At 27.7% G+C, this 22151-nt stretch overlaps 1 protein-coding gene across 1 annotated transcript; it reads left to right on the plus strand.

Moving 5' to 3' along the window:
- The first annotated feature begins 11287 nt into the window (after positions 1–11287).
- LOC124924398 (transcription factor MYB1-like) lies at positions 11288–17802 on the plus strand. The gene is made up of 7 exons (XM_047464440.1): positions 11288–11444; positions 11517–11646; positions 15792–15864; positions 16005–16043; positions 16924–16992; positions 17080–17157; positions 17791–17802. Exons 1-7 carry the CDS (start codon positions 11288–11290, stop codon positions 17800–17802), a joined length of 558 nt encoding a protein of 185 aa, XP_047320396.1.
- Positions 17803–22151: the final 4349 nt, after the last annotated feature.

Genomic DNA, 22151 nt, shown 5'->3' on the forward strand with positions numbered 1-22151 from the left:
TTAATTAGTGAGATAAATTAATTGATTATTGAGAGAGAGAAAAAGATAAATTAATAGAGAGAAATTAATTAATATAAAGAGAGAGAATATTACGTTTTTAAATGGAATATTCTATTTTCGCGGACATTCGCGGCCACAGATTCGTGTTCCCTATCATTACTCTTTAAATAAAATATATAGTGTTAGTATATAATTTGTCTTTAAATATACAACTAACTAGTTATAATGAGAATGGTGAATGATTTTTTTTAAAAAAAAAATAGGACAATGAATTAAATATGTAACCCGAAAAAAAGAATGGTGAAATCAAAAGAAAAGAAATCTAGTTTTGTTCATTTTAATCTTCCTTCTCCAAATATAATCTCAACAAATTATTAATAATATTTTATTTAATCTATTTATTATTATTTTTATTACTCTAAAAGAATAATATATATTTTGAAACATTAATATTTAATTATTTGATTAATTCAAAAGATAAAAATATATATTGATAAATTAATAGAAAAAACAAGAAATTATTAATGGAGATTGGTGGAGAAATAAATTTTTGAATTTTATTTTAATTAGCAAGTCATAATTACCCCTCCATATTATTTGTCGCAAATTTTTTAGCTAATTTTAAAATATATACATAAATATATTAATTAATTTATAATATATATTAATTAATTAAATAATTAATAATACTATATTTTGAAAAAAAATTGAAATGTTGAGCGCTTAATAAATAGGGTGACATATTCAATTAAATAGGTTGTTTTACCCTTTAACGGGTCAGCTTCGGGTGCCATCCATTCTACAGTTTTCCAATAATGATCTTGTTTAAATATTTTGCAATATTATCTTATAAAAAAACTAAAGTCTTCAATGTGGCTTTTGCCAACTCCTCTTTTACTAACGCTAATTTAAGTGCTGGTAATATTTTGGTGGCAAATATATGTGACGCAAAACCCTGATTTATGTGTCGGTAAATGTTGTTTTTGTTGTATTGGGAAATAATGATAGTATTTACATTTGTCTTTAATAGTCTTTATTGCCTCATGAATAATATATTTGGTATCGTAACAGGTTATTGTTGGTAAATGTATATTTACTCCAAATCTTTCCATTAGGCTTCTTTTGAAAACGGTTTTTGATTTTAAGATAAAGATGGTTCAGAGTATGAGTTTGCTCACTAAAAACTCATTTTTAATTTTTAATTTATTAGTTTGGCTGATATTAATATTTATTTTAAATTTGTTTAAAAAATTATTTATTTAACTAAAAATGATAATATTTAATTATAAATGAATTTTATTTTATTTTTTAAATATAAAATTTCATGATACTATTATTTTGAATATATATTTTTAATTAATTATAACATGATAAGTCAATTAAAATTTAATATTACTTAAAAAAAAAAGTTTTATTTTTAAAGATAATTTTTTTAATAATGTTGGAGACTATTAATGTTAATGAAAAATGTCCCCAATAAATGCAATATTGCTAATGAGCTCGTTCTATATAGTCATAATTTTGACAAAATCATCGTTGTTTTCAATGTTACACGTTATATCTCAAAATTTTATATTTATTATATTATTTTATTTAAAAAAAATAATATTATTTAATAATACAATAAACAAAAATTTTTTTTACGTTAATCTTTAATGATATTTGTGATTTTTAATAATAATTAGTAATAACTCGATAATCAGACCTCAACCAACTCTAGAGTTTATTGCCTAAAATAAGTAGATACTTATACCAAGTTTTAACATACTAACATTCTAGTGAAGCACTGATTCAATTATAAGCTATGAATATTATTCAAGTTTTAACATGGCTTAAGAACTGCAATTTTATTTTTAATTGGTTTAGATGAGTGTAAACACTAAATATTTATACATAAGTTTATAAAATTAAAATAATTATTTTGATTTATATTTATAAAAATAAAATTAAAATAATTAACCCAATGTCAAAATCCAGTTAAAACAATTAATTAGATTAATTATGATGATAATTAAAACCTAAATAATTAAGAAAATGGTCAAAATAAAAAATAAAATAATTTGGGATAAATGTTTTAGTCATTTTATCTTAAAATAAATTAAAGGATTAAAATAAATAATTTAGGATGAAATGAAGTACACATTTTACCCCTAATTTTTTTTATTTAACTCTAAAAATATACAAAATCAAATATAATAAATTGGTAAAATATTTGTCATATTTATTTTACTATTTTGTGTATTTGAAAAGATCAAAATTAAAACTAAGAGGGTAAAAAAAACTCAATTTAAAACAATCCTTAAATGTTTTAAATAAAAAATAAAATCTGTAATCGGGTGTAACTGAAATCTTGTGAAGTGGCTACAGCCGAAACTGCATCCACTAAATGAGCATCAGATCTTCACCCAACACTTCAGGCACGCCCGCATAGCCCGTTGCAACCGAAGACGCACGCAACCGAGAAACATTGAATTAGCTAACACTCGTTAGCTGAAACGTTAATGGAACGCCTGATCGCCAACGACTCTTAACGGATCGCTGACGGAACGTGCCCTAGCCTCGGAACGACGTTGTTTCGACCTAAAATCATTCTCTCCAACGCGTCACCAGAAGGATAAGAACACATCTGCCTTTGATTTTCCAAAAGTGGAACTTTCTCCACATTCCATCTGTGCGCCTAATTCAAAAGGTGAAATGATCACCGTATCCCGATGATCATTTCCCCTATAATCCTATGGATGAATCACCCATATTCCGGCCATTTGAGCCAAGAACAACCAAAACACAATTAAGTGGTTTTGACTAATTCGATCCGCTTTGATGGATCAATCGACTCCAAACAGCTATAAATAGCTTCCCTAAATAAATTTTAAGCCAAGAGATCCACTCTCTAGCTTTAAATCAAAGATTTTCATAAATCCTCCAACAAAATTTCAAGCTTTCAAATTATTTGAAAACTTTACATAAGGCCTTAAAGATTGGATATGAGCATCCCAAAAGCTTCCCAAAAGTCTTAGGAGTGTTCTCCAATTCTTGGTAAGATTCAAATCACACTTTAATTCATACTTACAATTGTAATTTAAAAATTTATATTTCAAATTGTGTTAGCTTGCATGTTTTCTATTTACGGTGTTTTATGATTAGAAATTAGGCATAGGATCATTTATGAAATTTTTGTATAGGTTAGAGACAATCAATCAACCTTAAACAGAAAAACTCAAATTTGAATTTTAAAAAAACGAGATTACTGTCATTGGGCTAATTCTTTTGAATCACAGCCCAGAAAGCATCCCAACTTGATTGTAATCATGTTGGGTAACTGTTTGGATCATGTTTGATCAAAATCAATTTTTTCAAAATAATTGAAAATTTTGAGTTCTTGGTTTGGTCAAAACGAACAGTGAGTGTTCTTGTTTTGGTATCAATCAAGTATATGAAATATAAAGAAACTATTGGATAGCTCATTTCTCCTCAAAACAGTTTTAAACTATAAATCTATTTTTTTTATCATAAATTGTTTTGAACAATTTGAGATGACGATCAACATGTTTTTTTTTAAACGGTTAGAACCATTTTATTAAAAGCCCAAAAGTGGGAGGGTCAAAAATAAAAGCTAGACAAACCATATCTATGATTAAGGATGACAATCAAAAGACCCTAAAAAACTAATTATTAGCATTCATACATTCTAAAAAAACATAAATTACAAACAAAAAACACTACATTCAAACATAACCATCCCTTCCTGACATTTTCCCATGCCATCCGTTTTCATTGAGAGATCTTTCTTCCCCTTCCTCTTCCTCTGACGATGAAAGAATATTTTATTGAAGAGGATGATGAGTATTTGTTGTTTTTCATTTTGAATTATCTCTTTGTACGAGCCCATTCCGATTTGATAGAAAAATTGTTTCTGAAAATTTCAGGGTTTTTACCTTTATTATCTTCAATTTGAATTTATGTATTCTTGTCTTTCTTATCTTCGACTTCAGCTTCAGACTCTATATCTATTTTGGAATCTTCTTTATCGGCTTTAGTATTCTCTATTTCAACTTTAAAATTCTGGATGTCTTCCTCTTGAGTTTCCTCAACAATAACTTGAAGTTCATCTTCCATTTCCATCATGATCCTTCGCATTATAGCAAATTTTCTTTTCCTCTTCACCTTGATTCCCTTTACTCTATTTCCTTCACTTCTTTCATTTTCCAGAATCTTTATTACTTTCTTCTACAACTATTTGATCTTTGAGTTTAGCCTCCTCTATTTCCTTCTTTTTCTTTTCTACTTCCTGACTTTTCTAGTATTTCTATTCTTCTTCTTTAGGTTTATCACATTTATTATGTAGGAAAGTGTTACAGAAAGAACACCTCTTTGGTTTCCATTCATAAGAGATCTCCATGATATTGTACTTTCATTTCCTATTTACAATTGTCATTTTCATTGGTAAGACACTCCTATGATGCACTTCAATGCTAATTCTAGCAAAAGACAAGTGCTCTCTTCCTTCAATTATTGATTCCATATATAATGGTTTCCCAATTGTACCTACAAAATGACTAATTGCTTTAGCATTGTACATGTGGTTTGGAATGCTCTATAGATTGAACCAAATATGGGTCATTTCCTTTGGTCTGCTCTATCGATTCATCTCTTCTGACCATTTTTTCAATATCATGCAATTTGATTCTATGTAAGTATACCATTTCTCCAAAATTTCTTTCAGATTTGAGCCCTTTTTAAATTGTAGGAAGTAGAGGTCATGTATGTTTCTAAAAACTTTTTCAAGCCCTTTTTCTTCCAACTTTTTAATTAGAGTTTTTTTGGTAGTTGGGAATGATACTCTGTTTTTCCCAATAAAGTTTCCAACCACCACAAACTTCTAGTCTTCAATACATTTCTCCTCTACTCTAAAAGGCAGTTTGAATTCAAAAGGAGAGTTGAGTACCTCTACCTTTGTTTGGATATCCCCCAAGTAGACTTTTTCATTTGTAGGCATGACATGGTCTTCAGATTTCTTTTTTACTTTATTCTTCCATACCTCGTTGACTTTTCATGTTGAATTACTCCTAATAGTTTAAGTCTTGGATTTAGGAGTCTTCATCAGCTCTTTCATTGTATTAACTGCATTTAACTATCTCCTCATATTCTGTTTTCTTCAGCAAATTTCAGTCCTAAAGATAATGAATATTGAGTTGAACTGTTGTTGAGCTTTCTCTTTACCAATTGTGATTTCTCCATTCTTAGCATGCATCAGGAGTTTGGTAATCTGATTTTTAAGACCAAACATGTTAGCTCTTTCATTATAACCAACCTTCCATACTCCCTCTTTGTTGCCCTTTTTTCCTGCATTATTTTCTACAGAAATTTTTGTAGGATCTGTTGATTTAACATTGTTTTTCTCCTTCTTTTCTTGGATAACTTCATCAACTATCCTCTTAATCTCTATTCCTGTAACATTATTAATTTCTTCCAGAATAAACTCCCTTACTTCTTCCCTTACTTATTTAGATTTATTACTTTTGTTCTTTTCCTTCCCCATAATGGCAGAAATAGAGTAATAAAACAAGTAATTACAGAAACCCTAAGAAATGGTCACAGATAAATTACAATCGAGGGAAAATTTTAGCGGCGTTTACAAATGCACAAGAAACCCTAGATTAGAAATAATTAATGACTGACTTACGTCGTAAGACTATATCGTGCCGATCGTGCTTTGTCGCATATGCCGCACGTACTGACGGTGCTTCATTAAATGAACTTAATTATACCAATAAGATACCATTATTCATCAATGCTATGTATCCATTATGTTTCAATTTACATTTACAACAAAATATGTCCACTAGAAGTCTTTTATATCATAATTAAGGAACTTGATTAACTTTTAAATAATGTCATTGGATTATAGGGGTGAGCAAACGGGTAAACCCAACCCGTATTACCCAACCCATATTCAACCCAAATTAAATTTACCCAACCCATAATTCAACCCATATTATTTATTAATATGGGTTGGGTATGGGTTAGGTTGAGTATGGGTTGGGTAACCCAAATTATTTTATTTTTATTTTTTTATTTAACATGTATTTGACTAATTTAACACGTTTTTATTCGTTTAACACGTTTTTCACGTTTTTGACATTTTTAATACGTTTTTCACACGTTTAACACGTTTTTGACACGTTTAACACGTTTTTGGCACGGTTAACACATTTTTGACACGTTGAACACGTTTTTCATGTTTTTGGCATGTTTAACACGTTTAACACGTTTGACACGTTTTTGACACGTTTTGACACATTTTTTCACATTTTCGACACATTTAACACATTTTGACACATTTTTGGCACGTTTAACACGTTTTAACACGTGTAACACGTTTTGACACGTTTAACATATTTTTCACATTTTTGACACGTTTCACACGTTTTTCACGTTTTTGGCATGTTTTGACACGTTTAACACGTTTTCGACACGTTTAATACGTTTTTCACATTATTGACACGTTTCACACGTTTTTCACATTTTTGGCACGTTTAACACGTTTTGACACGTTTAACACGTTTTTCACGTTTTGAGATGTTTAACATATTTTGACACGTTTTTCACGTTTTCGACACGTTTAATACGTTTTCGACACATTAAATATGTTTTTCACACATTCAATACGTTTAACACATTTGACACGTTGAACACTATTTTCATGTTTTGACATGTTTAACACGTTTTTAACACGTTTGACACATTTTTCACGATTACGACAGATTAAACACATTTTGACACATTTTTCACGTTTTTGGCACGTTGAACACGTTTTGACATGTTTAACACGTTTTTCACGTTTTTGGCACTTTTAACACGTTTTGACAAATATTCCACGTTTTTGGCACGTTTAACACGTTTTCCTCGTTATTGGCACATTTTAATACGTTTAACACGTTTAACATGTTTTTCACAATTTTGACACGTTTAATAAGTTTTCACACGTTTAATGTCAAACGTGTGAAAAACATATTAAACGTGTCAAAAATGCCAAAAACGTGTTAAACGTGACAAGAACGTGTTAAAACTTATCAAAACGTGTTAACGTGCAAAAACATATGTTAAACATGTGAAAAATATATTAAATGTGTAAAACGTGTTTAAATGTCAAAAACGTGTTAAACGTGCCAAAAACGTGAAAAACGTGCCAAAAACGTAAAAAACGTGTTAAACGTGCCAAAAACGTAAAAAATGTGTTAAGTTTGTAAAAAACGCGTTAAACGTATTAAACATGTCAAAAACGTATTAAACGTACCAAAATGTGAAAAATGTGTTATTGTGTGAAAAACGTGTCAAATATGTCAAAAACATGTTTAACATGCAAAAAATGTGAAAACATATTAAATGTGTGAAACACGTGTTAAACGTGTGAAAAACGTGTTAAACATATCAAAAACGTGTTAAAATGTTAAAAACGTGTTAGACGTGCCAAAAACGTGAAAACCGTGTTAAACTTATCAAAAACGTGTTAACGTGTTAGTTATGTTAAAAACGTGTTAAACGTGCTAAAAACGTAAAAAACGTGTTAGATTTGTAAAAAAACGCGTTAAACGTATTAAACATGTCAAAACGTGTTAAACGTGACAAAAACGTGTTAAACATGTCAAAAACTTGTTAAACGTGTGAAAAACATGTTTTAAGTGTGAAAACGTGATAAAAAATATTAAAAACGTGTTAAACGTGTGAAAACGTGTTAAACATATCAAAACCGTGTTGTAATGTCAAAAACGTGTTAAACGTGTCAAAAACGTGAGAATCGTGTTAAACTTATCAAAAACGTGTTAAATATGTTTAAAACGTGTTAAACGTGCCAAAAACGTAAAAAACGTGTTAAACTTGTCAAAAACGCGTTAAACGTATTAAACATGTCAAAAACGTGTTCAACGTGACAAAAACGTGAAAAACGTGTTATTAGTGTGAAAATGTGTTAAACATGTCAAAAACGTGTTAAACGTGTCAAAAACGTGAAAACTTGTTAAACGTGTGAAAAACGTAAAAACGTGTCAAAAATGTGAAAACGTGTGAAAAACAAGTTAAACGTATAAAAACGTGTTAAACGTGTGAAAAATGTGTTAAACGTGTGAAAAACATGTTATAAGTGAAACGTGTTAAGAATATTAAAAACGTGTTAGATGTGTGCAAAACGTGTTAAACGTATGGAAAATATGTTAAACATGTTAAAAACGTGTTCGACTTAAAGTTGGAAGATGATTAATTTATATTGGATTAATAATAGAGAATTAAACTAAATTTATATAATTTGGGTAACCCTAACCCAACCCAAATTAAACTCAACCCATACTAAACTCAACCCATACTCAACCCAACCCATATTAACCAACCCAAATTAATATTTTGGGTTTGGGTTAGGGTTGGGTTTAGGTAAACCCATATTATGCTCACCCCTATTGGATTAGCACTTTTCTTACCATTTTGATTTATTTCAAAGTTGCAAGACAAATTACAATGTTGAACTAAATGGTTTAATTCATAATAAGTTGCTTATTAGTTTAAACTAAAATTAATATAACTCAGAGTTGAAAATTAATTATGTGAAATATTATTGAATAAGAAATTTTATTGTAACTTTGATATGTTCTTAAATTGTTCAAGAAACTATAATGTTCAGTTAAATAATATCAAGTAAAATGAATTATTTTATATTTTAGTTGTAGTTTTATTTATATTTTGTCGTACAGTATTTTACATTAGTTTATTTTTAGTTGTTAAATGTGAAAATAAAACTGGGGTCACAAGAGGTTAAGCACATAACTCAGTACCTCTCAAGAAGATTATAGATATTCACCTCTTATTACCACTAGGCTAGAAGAAAAAATTACTTACTAAATATATATTGTTCGATTTAAGGTTATTCAAATAATTGTAAACATCATTTCACTCTTACTTTATCAAATCACTCGGTTTATTAAAAAAAAATATTAAAATATCTAATAATTGAAATTTTTATTTTTTATTTTATTTATATATATCAATACCTATTAAGTCTTTTTATAAAAAAAAATATATTATTATCTTTTCAAAATTCATTATCTATCATATTTTTTTCACTTTCTTTTAATTTTAATTTATGATATTTAAATAATCTCTACGGTACCATGCTTGCTTTGTAGTGATTAATGGAATGCTATTTTTTTTTTAAGGAGAATTGAGACCTTTGTTATTAAAGGTGATGGACTTGAGTACGGGAATTGATGTGAGGTGAAGAAAGAGCTAAATTGACAGTAAATATATATATATTATTATTTTATTTATGTTTTGCTATTAATGAAATTTTGACTATTTTTCTGTTTGGTAAATGACAATGATGTTTTTAGAGAAAACAATATTTTATATATTTTATTACTTTTTAAGTATATCCCATTAATAACCTAATTTTTTCGCACATATAAACAAAATTGTTTAAATACTCTAATCCAAAAAGTAATATTGATAGAGGAACTGCAAAACAGAAATGAGTGATAGTGAGTGTGTCGAGATTAATAAGGAAGAGTGGAATGGTAGCTGATAACATGTTGGGTTCCCTTTTTTTCTCTATCTCAGATTATTTATGTGATTAAAAAAGATACACGTCTTGTTTTATCTTTATTTTATTATATTCCGAGGTCTGTTTGGTTGTAATTTTTTAAATAATTCTAATTATCTAATCAAATTTCTTTTCATAGACTTAATTATCATTTTGCGCTCTCATTTTTAATATTATGGTAAATAGCTCTCTTGTTATACTTATTCCATTCATCATTTTTTATATCCATTAACAAAAACAATAAATTATATTTAATTTCTTTTAAAATAATTATTTCTGAATTAAACCATACAGATTCTTTAAAAAAAAAATCATACATCAAACCAGACATAATATGAAGGATCATATGTGATTTGTTGCTGGATGAGTTTGAGAAATTTTAGAATAATCTTTAATTATTAAAAAAATATATTTAACATGCAGTAATTTTGAAAATAGATATGTTTTAGTGAAAATATTTAAATAATATTAATATATATTAATAAAATAAATTTATTTTATTTTAAAAAAATATATTTTAGTAATTTTTTTAATTATAAAAAATAATAAAATAATATTTTATTATAAAAAAAATACAAGTCATAAACACTTAGGATTGACACCAAAATTTGGCTAGAAAAAAATTATTCTTATTTTTATGTTTAACATGGGTAATGATATGAAGTAATAAGATGTATAACACCTATTAAGTTAGTATAAACTATACCAATATTGTTTTAACAAGGTGTTTGTTAAGAGTTTATTATTGGTATAAATTTATACATTTATATAATTTATATTTCATACTTGATATTAAATTGTATATGTACAAAACTTTTCTTATATCATTTAATTTTTTATTTCTCATTATACTCTTTATTAATATTATATATAACTTATTATTTTTTTCTGTGCGTCCAACCCATAAATTTATTATTATATAATATATTAAATATATTTTATTTAGTTTTAATATTATTATTACTATATATAATTAATTTTAATATATAATTACTTTTAAATAGTTTAATATTTTAATTAAAAATATATATTTATTTTTATAACGATAACTTTATTATTTATTATTTTATATATTTAATTATATTATGAATAATATTATTTTTATTTTAAGTTTATTTTATTACAATTATTAATAATATTTAAATTAAATAAATATAATTTAAAATTTATATTATAATTATTTTTTATATTTTAATTAAAATTATATTAATTATTAAATAATAACAGTACAATAATTTATAATAATAAACAATATTATTTATAATATAAATATTATTTATAATATAAGTAAATATAAAAAATAATAATTTTAAATTTATATTTATACAACTTATACCACCATATATTATTTATACTAAAACGCTACATTAATTTATTATATTTAATATAAATAAATTAGTTTAATTAGTTGATTAAATATTATAATAATTTTTATATATTGTTTTGATTTGTAGGGCGGGCAGAGGGGGGCGGCTAGGCTCAGCGGGCCCAAACATGCATGGTCCCCTTTGCTAGTTTCAAGTATATATATATACAACTACCTTAGCTACTTACCTTATATTATTTATTTTATGCACGTTACATCTATCTAGTTCATCAAAGGGTCGGTAGGTTTTCATTTTCTTAATAATTTTCCTTAATATTTCTTTGGTGATAAGCTGACTCATATATATTTAATAGGAACTATAAGTCAAGGTTAAAATGGAAGTAGAAGGTTCTGGTTTTAGTTTTGGTTCTGGTCATGATTTGGGTTTAGGAGTGAAAAAAGGTGCATGGTCAGCTGAAGAAGATCTTCTCCTCACTCGCTATATTAACAAGAACGGAGAAGGAAAGTGGCACCTTGTTCCAAAAAATGCAGGTATTAGTTAATATATTATTTATACGTTAAATGAACAAAACAAAATCACTAATAAGATTGTTCGATAAACAGGATTGAACCGGTGCAGAAAGAGTTGTAGATTGAGATGGTTGAACTATTTAAACCCACATATAAAAAGGGGAAGCTTTGCTGAAGATGAGATTGATCTTATTGTTAAGCTTCACAAATTGCTGGGCAACAAGTAATTATTAATCATTCTAAACTTTGATATATTAATAATTTAACTCAAATAATTTTAAATTGTCAATTTTTTTCATCAAACAATTCTTTATAATTTACTTTTTTTATAAGGTTTATTATTTTAAAGAACTTATTAGAACCATTACATTCATCATTTTTCACAATAAATTCAACTAGAAATTCAATTTAAGATTTTTGGTCAATAAATAATCTTAAATTATAAATAGTTTAATTTCTTTTTATAATGAATATTCAAATTCCAGAATTAAGTAATTAACTTTTTACTCCACCATCACCACTGAGATAAACAAATATTATAAAGTAATTAATTTTCAATTATTAATATTATATGAGTTTGTATTTAACTATAAAGTTAACCATTATCTTCCACAATAGAAAATAAATATATTAAACATCAATGTAGAATAAAACAAACTAATATTTTTTTCACTAAATGTTTATATTTCAATTTGATGATTTATATTACTGCAGGTGGTCTCTAATTGCGGGAAGAATTTCAGGAAGAACCGCGAACGATATAAAAAATTTCTGGAACACCCATATCAAAAAAACCCTTGAACCAAATTGTTCCAATAAAAAAGTTAATATTTTACCAAAATTCGATAATCAGAACAAGGTTGAAGTCATTAGACCTCGACCTCGAACCTTGTCGAAAAACTTTTCTTTATTGAAAAATAAATCTAAAGTGATTGACAACATAATTCACAATACATTGAACAAAACAAAAGAAATCACTTATCAAAATCATTCAAAGAAGCAACTATTAGACCATGAGAAGAACGATGAAAGTCCTCTTTGGTGCTTGAAATCTCCACACGATAAATTAGTAGAAGTCAACATCTCAAGTAAATACATGTCTCTAGAACAAGGAGATGATTATTGGCAACAACATTTACCCACATCTCACTATTTTGTTTCGGAGACGACGCTAAAAGTTGACGGTTTTTCTTTTGAGCAACAACATATTCCTCAAGTAAGCACCGATTGGGATGATTTTTTTTGGGAAAATATGGATATTCGTAGCTTGTTAGAAGATGAATAAGTTGTGATATAACTAGTTTTATATTTTGGGACATGTTGTTTATGTTGAAGGGATTGATTATATAAGAATAATGTGACTCAATGTTTTCTTTTAAATTTTGATATAGATTTCTAAAGTTGTAGGAATGCAGACCAACAAGAGTAACCAAATGTAAAATTTAATTTACTATTATTTTATTTTGTTTTTGTTAACTAAAAACACTAAATTTTTTTTATTTCAGAACAGAAACATTCTTATAAATTATAAATTACAATTCAAAACTACAATTATAGAAAGAAAAAAACAAGATAATAGAGGATAGTGTTTGACCACCTACTCTATCACTTTAATTTATTGGGTTCCTAAAAACAAATTGATTGGTGATGAAAGGGTGGAGTTGGTGTTTATATATATTTGATGTTTAGAAGAATCAAATGGATTGTTGTCTCGCATTTCAGTTTGAAATTGAGATTGAATTTGTTACCAATTTGCATTGTTTTCAATGACAGTTTGTATCCATTCTTTGTTGAGGCGAGTTTGAAGGCTTATCTAATACATAGTGCTTCAGAAGTTCCATTGAAGAGCTGTGAACTCTAATTCCCGAATAAAGATAGGTGATTTATCATGATTCGTACAATAATGTCGCAAAAACCTCTCTTTGTGAGAGTCAAAGAGACATTGATATGTATTGGTACATTTGTTTGGACGCTCCCATCTAATTCCTCTCTAGCTCACTCCTCTCTAGTTGATACCATCATCATTTTTATGCAATTGAAAATTTTCCTCATATCCTTAAAAGACTATTTTTAACAACCTAATCAGGAAATATGATCTACTAAAAACATGCAAGTTTCAATTTTACAAAATATTCTAACAAAGGTTACCCAAAAACGTTGTAGTTAAACAAACTATCCTTAATGTCCGTGTGTTTGATGAAAAAAAATACAAAATCTATGAATCAAATCTTGAGATTCTATCCATTAAGGTACAAGTAAAAGTTCCATAGAGTCCAAATGGTTTTACTCTCTTCGCAAAGGAGAGTCAAATGTTCAACTGTTTTTCTAATTTTTTCCACATCACAAATAACATGTAGAAGATCTTATAGTTTTCCGACAAGTTTTTAATTGTTGGAAAAATGTTATTGCTTGTCTTTCAATAAAAATAATTATTTATGGTCCATTTGTCTTTCAATGTACTTCCATACTTCTGTCAATAAAAGACGATGATAGATCACTCACTATGAGATTTAATAAAAAACAATTTGACTTAATGAATTTGTATCCTCAACTAATGGTATAATTAATACCATTACATATAACTCTATCACTAGAGCAATGAATAATTTAGTTACCTCTTTTGTAATCAATTGATTAAGATGTACAAAAAGTTTAATATGGTTGAGGCACCATTTTGATTGATAAAATCATTCACATTCACCAGTAAAAAAACAGTCAATAGCCACCAAATTAGCCACTGTATTTTAATTACTGTCGCTATTAAACAAAATAATAAATATTCACACTTTAATAGCACACTATCTATTTATTAGTATCCACAGTCATTTCATAGTCATTTCATCCTGTGGCCAAATGCCCATATTTTTAATTTTATAAACCTAAATATAAAATGAAACCTTTTAATTTAAATATATATAAAACTTTTAAATTGGTATTCTAATTATTAAATGTGGGAGTTAGAGAGGGAGGCTCATCAAGCCCTAACACTCATTCATCCGCTCGACATGCCTCGTTTGTTTGATCTCTTTCCATTGACGAACCCTCAACGACAAAGAAGATAGAGATAGGAGATGTATAGTTAGAGTTGGTCATGCTGTTTTCAATGATATGGTTTCGTTTGGACCAATCTTGCTAGGTCTTTGACGTGTTGCAACCGACTATAAATTTGATGAGGAATCGTTGCGAATATCTTCTATTTATGTATATTACTTCGATATCCTTGATCATATTCATCATCTTCTTTTTTGTTTGTTTTTATTGTTGATTTATCACTCACTTCAAATTTTTGCCTACAAAGTGTTCGACAGAATGTCCACAAGGATTTTACAGCTAATACCATTAAAGATTAGTGACCACATCACTTATTCTTAGGTAATAATACCATACATAAGTTCTTATTCCTTTCTCATATATTTATTCTACTTTCATAGATCTCTCTTGTTCAGCTTATAGTCTACATAATTTGTTTTTTGGATTCTACCACAAAGCACCAACTTGTTTTTTCTACCTAATGAACATCCATTTCTTATTAAATATTTAAGTTTGTGTATCAAGTGTTTGATGAAATTTTGTTTGAAAAGAGAGATTATGTTTATAATTACCATGAAATTCAATTTCATTATATGATATCATCTATTATACTTATGAAATTCTTTAATATTATACTTATGAAATTCTTTAATTTTAGCTAATGTTAAGATGATGGACAATATTACTAGTAGTATAGGTGATGATACATATATATATATATATATATATATATATATATATATATATATATATATATATATATATATTACTTTAATTATATGTATTTCATTGCTTCTTGTTCTTCCGATTAATTCAAAATTATATATATTTGATTTTATTGAACAACCCTTCATAATTTTGGATAGGAAATTGATTGATGGAGACTATACCATTGGAGATACTCACATTGTAGGTCTTATATTTGCATCTTTTATTATTATTTCTCATTGCAAATAACTCCAAACGAGATCAATTCAATAATATGAATCGGATAGAGAAATCAAGTTGTTCATGAAGTTATTTAAGGATCTATATTCTTGTTTATTAACTTTCTTAATCTCCATAAACATGTATCAATAATAAAAAACCTTGAAACTTTTCAAATGTTTAGACTAATAATTCTTACTTTCCCAGTCATGGTTGGGGATGTCAATGTATACTTATATGACTTGGATGATTCTCATAATGCCGAGATATAAATTATGATTGCTGAACCTAAAATGTGACTTTTGCTTACCTTTTTTAAGAATCTGAATGTTTAATTAACTTTCTTAAGAATATAGATTGTGCTTGATTTTTAAAAAGCGTTGATGCTTATATTTGATTGGCATGGAATAGGTGTGAAAAGGGGCTAGGAAAGGAAGTTGTTGTCATGATGATGGAATTTGCAGTTGAGAATATGGGGATACATGTCTTTACCACTAAAATTGGGGATTTAAATTAAGCTTCTCTTCATATATTTCAAAAACTGGTATGAAATAGTTTCAAATTGTATGTCATTTCATTTAATTAGGTTAAGTTATATGACTGATTGAGTTTCTTTCAATATAGGGATTCGAAAAAGTTTCTCATAGTCATGTCTTCAAAGAGGTAAGCTCCTCTTTTCTTTTTTTATCTATTTGAGGACTAATATTACTTGAATATAGTATTCCTATATAAATATGAATTGAAGGGTGAGATAGTGTGCACCATATTTCTTAGAGGTTGTATACCAATATTAAATTTAATATTTTGTACTGTCATAGTTTCACTAACTAAAAGTAAATATTAGGTTTATTTTGTTGGTAGTATATATTTTGTTAAATTTTACACATTCTTTTTTAAAACTTTTTTCTATATTGATTCCAAAAAAAATATTATTATGTTTTTTCATGACTTCAAATTTTCCAGTTCAATGATTAACATATAAATTGTACATATACTATTAAATTATGTTGTTTGTAATACATATTTTGATTTATTTCAAACTAAAATCAAAGTATTACATCTACAATAGATTTGGTAATTTTACTTTCTAACAGAATGTGATAACATTCAGCAATGACGCTTTCAACTGAATGTGTCTAACATTCAACAAGAAAAGTAGGTTGGACCATGTCTCAAAATATACATTATCATCAAAGAAAGTAAGTTGGATCATGTCTCAAACTATTGTTAGTTCATTATTCATAATTACATGCATATTTTCTAATTTTGAACTAATAATTTTGAATAATGTCTTGGAAGCCTAAGAACTGATGTATTCATGAATGTTAAAATGGAGGTTGAAGCCTCAAGCTCACTTCAATCGGACATGGCTTAGTATAGGAGGAAGATCAGAATTCCAGATTGTAAGCTTTATCTAAATAATACAACTTATGTATTAATCTTTCAGTAATTTGTGAAGACAATAAGAATTTTTTGGTTTTACATATATATAATAGAAATATATCAATTCCTGTTTCAGTATCGGTTTAAATATGTTTTGTAGGAATCTTTGCTGTCATCAAATCATGTTACATCGACAAAAGGATTGTTGGATGCCTTGGTGGTGAAGTTGGTGAGTTTAGTTATTTTGTTATCCAAATTAGACCGTAGGAAAAATAATTTTGGTTTAATAATGATAACATTTTTGCTGTAAACAAAGACGAGCATGAATGTTGTATGGTTTTGGCTAGAAAAAGAAAAGGCACACAAATGTCATGTCTTCTCACAATATTTTGAGGTGAGTTTTTTATTATTCTCCAAATCATTATTTACTGTAAAAAGTAATGACCATGGTGATGAATATGATGGGGTTATCTTTTCCCAAATCTTAGGCATTGTTTCACTATTCTAATATTAAAATTAATCTATAGTTTCATCATTTCTATAAAATAAATGCTAAATGAATTCATGTTCAATGCAATTGTTAATTATGTATTGGTTGAATGCATCATAAAACTGTAGGATGATTAAAAAAAATTTAATTCTTCACAGATGACACATCGCCATATTTTGAAATGTAAGTTTCTACTTCATATTGTGGGCATTTATCTCTATGATTCATTCTTCCAAAAACAAATTTATTTTATTTTAAATGTATGTACACTCTTATATTTGATTTGAGGAATTTTTTGATGAAATTGTGAACATTTTAGGTGGAAAATTGGAAAGAACAACTAACATTTGGGTTATAGTTGTGGATTGAATTAATTTTTGTTTTTTAGATTTTATAGCTTGTGAGTTTACTAAATTTGATTAGCCAAACTCAATGTTAATAACCTAATTAATCATTAAAGGTTTTATATTTTTGTTTTATTTAAATAGCCAAGTGAATGTTATATTTTTGATGCTATTATATTGATTAACTTTTCAGGCCTTATTCTGAATGTGACAACAAATTGGAATGTAGTTATTATGATTAGAAATGATCTTGATGAGCCATTGCTTTTAACATGGTATCATTATAACAAACAATACTAGAACTACACAAACTTTAATATAATTGCAGTAATGGTATACACCAAAGGAAGAACTCATGGTATGAAGGAGAATTAGGAACAAATTGTCCTATATCGTCTAGTTGGAATTGGACTTATTAGTTCCAGGTTAAAGATCAGATTGAGATTTTCTTTTACTTTCATTTTATAAGCTTCCGAAAAACTGTAGGGGGCGATGCAAGAATCACTGTAAATAACAGGGATGCCATCCCCGTTCCCTTTGGATCCCTTAATGACACTATAACAATCTTTAATAGTGATTGGTACAAAAAGAGTCATGAGGTTATTTTGAATCTATATCTGTTTCTCTAGTTTTAAACTTTAATTCTTCAGTACAAGTTAGTAAGCCAGTCTTATTTATTTGAAAGTACAATAGCTTAGGAAGTATATTGACAAGATTAACAATCTTGGATCTCCTTATCACATTCTTTTTAACGAATTTGGTCATTATCGCTATGATCAATCATTTATCCCTAAATGTAATATTTATGAGAGAATATTTATTGAACTAGGAAAGAACTGCCGTTTCATAGTTCATAGGCATCTCCACCTGCTTGAATTTCAGAATCCAAAATTAAAACCTGTTACTTGTGGAAACGGATTTACAAGCTCGATTTCTCAAACAGATTCATGGGAAGAACTCCAGAAGTTTATACATCTGTCATAAATGGAACTTACAAGGATTTCATGGAAATTATATTTCAGAATAATGATACAAAAAATATCCAGACCTATCACATGGAGGGTTATGCATTCTTTGTTATTGGGTGAGTGTTTTTGAAGAATTTTGAAAGTTCTAATGTGTTTGAACTCTTTTGTGCAGAATGGATTATAGGGTATGGACAGAGAATAGTAGAGGAACTTACAATAAATGTGATGTAGTTGCTCGTTGCACGACCCAGGTAAAATACCATTTTAGTCAGATTTGAAAACTAAGTTAAAGTTTGGAAAATTTTAATTTATATAAAATGATATGTGTACCTAAGATCATAGACAACCATTTTAGTTTATCTTAATAACCTTGGAATGTGAAATATTCGTTCAGAGAGGCTTGATTCGTGGTATTTGGGGGCAAGAAGCTTATGTGAGCATTGTTAACCCTGAGAAAGATTAGAGGGAGATTTCAATGGTTTTACTGAAATCAAAATAATGATTTATTTCCCATTGTTCATGTCGAGACTCGAGATAGATGTGTCCTAAGGTGATTATTTTGAATATTACATTTTATTGTTGTCATGCAGAATTTGAGAAACTGAATCATCTTTGTGTTGTATCAATACTAATTGACGGAGACATTGTTTTGGCTGACTCTCTTACGGTTCTTTTTAAAAAAAAATTGTTCATTCATTATTTTAGATAGAGATCATTTAATTGAACTGAATTCTGATCTCAGAACAATTTTGGCAGTATTTGGAAGAGAAGTATCCAAGAAATCGGTAATCAATTAACCTTCTTTTGTCTTTCGTCCTCTAGATTGAACAATGAATGACATCTAATAATGTTTGATTTTTTTAGTTTTTTGATTTTTGGTAGGAATTACTTTGATGACTATATGTATTACAATAGTAAAAGGAGATTTTTAAAAAACGAATTGAATGGACTTGTTAAAGATTCAGATGTATTTTATTGACACTTTATAAGATTTGTTATTTGAGTAATATAAATATTTAATTTTAATATTAGAAAATTGTATTTCAGTTTTAACATTCTTTTTAATTAATAATAAGTACACTAGTCAACAATTTTAAATTTATGTATTCAGCCTTTTAGCAACAATAATTTTTCCCGTAGCCACCCTTTAGCGACAGTAATTTATTTCTGCAGCCATTCTTTTAGCGACAGTAGTTCTTCCTGTAGCCATTTTTTAGCTACGGAACCAATAACGTCAGTTGGCGATGGGTTCATTTACTGTGGCTATTGACCTTTAGCGACAGGTAAATATGAAATAGCGATAGTATTTATCGTCGCTATTGAGCTCTTTTACACTAATGATTTACGTTGTTGAATGACATTCTAGAAATTATTGTTCTAGCCTTTACGAAAGTTACCTTATTGTCTTAAAGTTTAAGAGTAACCACTTTAAGTTTCAGAAATCATTCTCAAATCACGAAATAACCCATGTTTCTCTCGATTTTATTATCACCAAGACCAACTATCTTGGACACACCACTGTTATCCATGCGAGCCTCACCATGATCACCAGATCTGTACGACAGGAAGTAACCTTTATATGGAGTAATATGAAATGAGGCACCTATGTCAACAATACATGTTGTTTCATTTGAAGACGTGCTAAGACAAGAGTCTGACATTTAGAAGCATATGTCAGTTCACCATCTAAAGCATAAGTAGATGTATCTACACTCTCTTCTTTTTTTCTCTAGGCTTCATTGTATCCTTTGCTTTATCATTTTTAAATTTCCTACACTCATTTTTTCAATGACCCATTTTTTCACAGTAATGGAAAGAACCATCCTTCTTCGGAACTCTAGACTTGCCCTTACTCGAACCACTTTTATTATCCTTTGATCTTCCTCAATTAGTCACCAACATATGGTGACAAATGTCATGTTGACTTTACCATTTGGTGTTGAGTTTCTTAGAGTGATAATAAGTTTCTCCCAACTTGTAGGCAAAAAGCAAAGGACTAAAAGTGTTTATACCTCATTATCAAAGTTTATCTTCATACTACTCAACTAATTCAAAATAATTTGAAATTCATTCAAGTGTTCAGCAATTGATTTATTATCAATGTACTTAAGGTTTATCAGCCTTCGTACCAGTGTTGCTTTATTCCCTGAAATAACACAAAACAATAGTATAAACTTACATACCTTGCTCTCAAATGAAATATGTGATTACTCTAGAAATGATTGAGATACTCCACAATTAAAATCTTCCCCTAAACTCTCTCTCAAGATCATCCAAAAAACAAGAAGGAACTAGAAAACCCTAGATCTATTCACTCTCTCTCAACTTTACTATTTCTTAAGACAAAAATACCAAAATAATGTATTTATATCCCTAACCCATTTTCACAAAAGAAAACTCTGACCCGTTTACTTACCCGAAAGTTAAAACCCGACTGCAATTACAAAAAACACCTCAACACAATTATGATTGTTTAGTTGGGATTGAAACATTTTCGTGCTCACTTTGATGATAAGAGTCTATTGCTACTAGGGCTAGAAATGAGTTAAGCATCTTGTGACCGCTTTGTCAAAACTCGACTTGAGTTTGACTTTGATTGAGTTCGAGCCGAGCTCGAATCGGCTCGTTTAATATTCGAGCTGAATTCGAGCTCATATAATGCTTTTTCAATGGCTTATCGAGCTTTTTCGAGCCTGATAATATATAATATATTTATTTAATATTAAAATTTAAAACAATTTTTTTCATTCTTTCTCTTTCTTCAAAGCTTATATAGAAGACCCACAATCCATATTATTATATTCTATTGTCATAAAGCAAAACCCTAATTTCTAATGTATCAATCATACATGACTCTTCATCTCTTTTTCATCTTCTTTCTTCCGTCTTCACTATTTCTTCTTCCCCTTCATCTGTCTTCACCATTTCTTCTTCTTCCGTCTTCACCATTACTTTCACTCAATCATAATAGGTTGATATATTTTTTTTTATGTTATCTCGCATCTACACTTTCTCTCATTCATTCACAAGATACCTACAGGTAAATTAAAATATATTTTCACTTCTATTATAGTTATTGCTTATAATTTTAGATAGTTTTAATTTGTTTTTGTATTATGAGAAAAATATTATTTCTCGTTCTAAGATGAATATAGAAAAACAGTATACATATTATATATATTGATCAACTAATCAAGAACAAAATAAGTTTAAGGGCATAAAAGAGTTGGATAAATATAGAAAAACACTATTATATATAATGATTTTTAATTTATATTAGGATTTGATTGATGATTTTCAATTTATATTAGGGTTTAGGGTGTAGACAATATTAATATATAATAATTAGTATATTATATATATTATTGAAAGAGATAAAAAAATGTTAATATATTATATATAATAAAAAATATATTATATATAATATTGAAAGAGATAAAAAAAATGTTAATATATTATATATAATAAAAGATAAAAAAATATGTTAGTATATATTTTTATATATATTATGAAGAGATAAAAAGGTTAGTTTATATATTATATATAATATGTTAAGAGATAAAATATATTTACAATATTAATAATA

Source organism: Impatiens glandulifera, chromosome 2, assembly GCF_907164915.1.
Source record: "Impatiens glandulifera chromosome 2, dImpGla2.1, whole genome shotgun sequence".
Classification (NCBI taxonomy): Eukaryota; Viridiplantae; Streptophyta; class Magnoliopsida; order Ericales; family Balsaminaceae; genus Impatiens; species Impatiens glandulifera.

What these genes read in the sequence shown, in the direction of transcription:
- LOC124924398 (XM_047464440.1), top strand. Translation starts at nt 11,288, where the DNA reads ATGGAAGTAGAAGGTTCTGGTTTTAGTTTTGGTTCTGGTCATGATTTG. An exon ending in CACAAATTGCTGGGCAACAA is followed by an intron (nt 11,647 to 15,791) that starts GTAATTATTAAT and finishes GGCATGGAATAG; the next exon opens with GTGTGAAAAGGGGCTAGGAA. An exon ending in ATAGTCATGTCTTCAAAGAG is followed by an intron (nt 16,044 to 16,923) that starts GTAAGCTCCTCT and finishes TATGTTTTGTAG; the next exon opens with GAATCTTTGCTGTCATCAAA.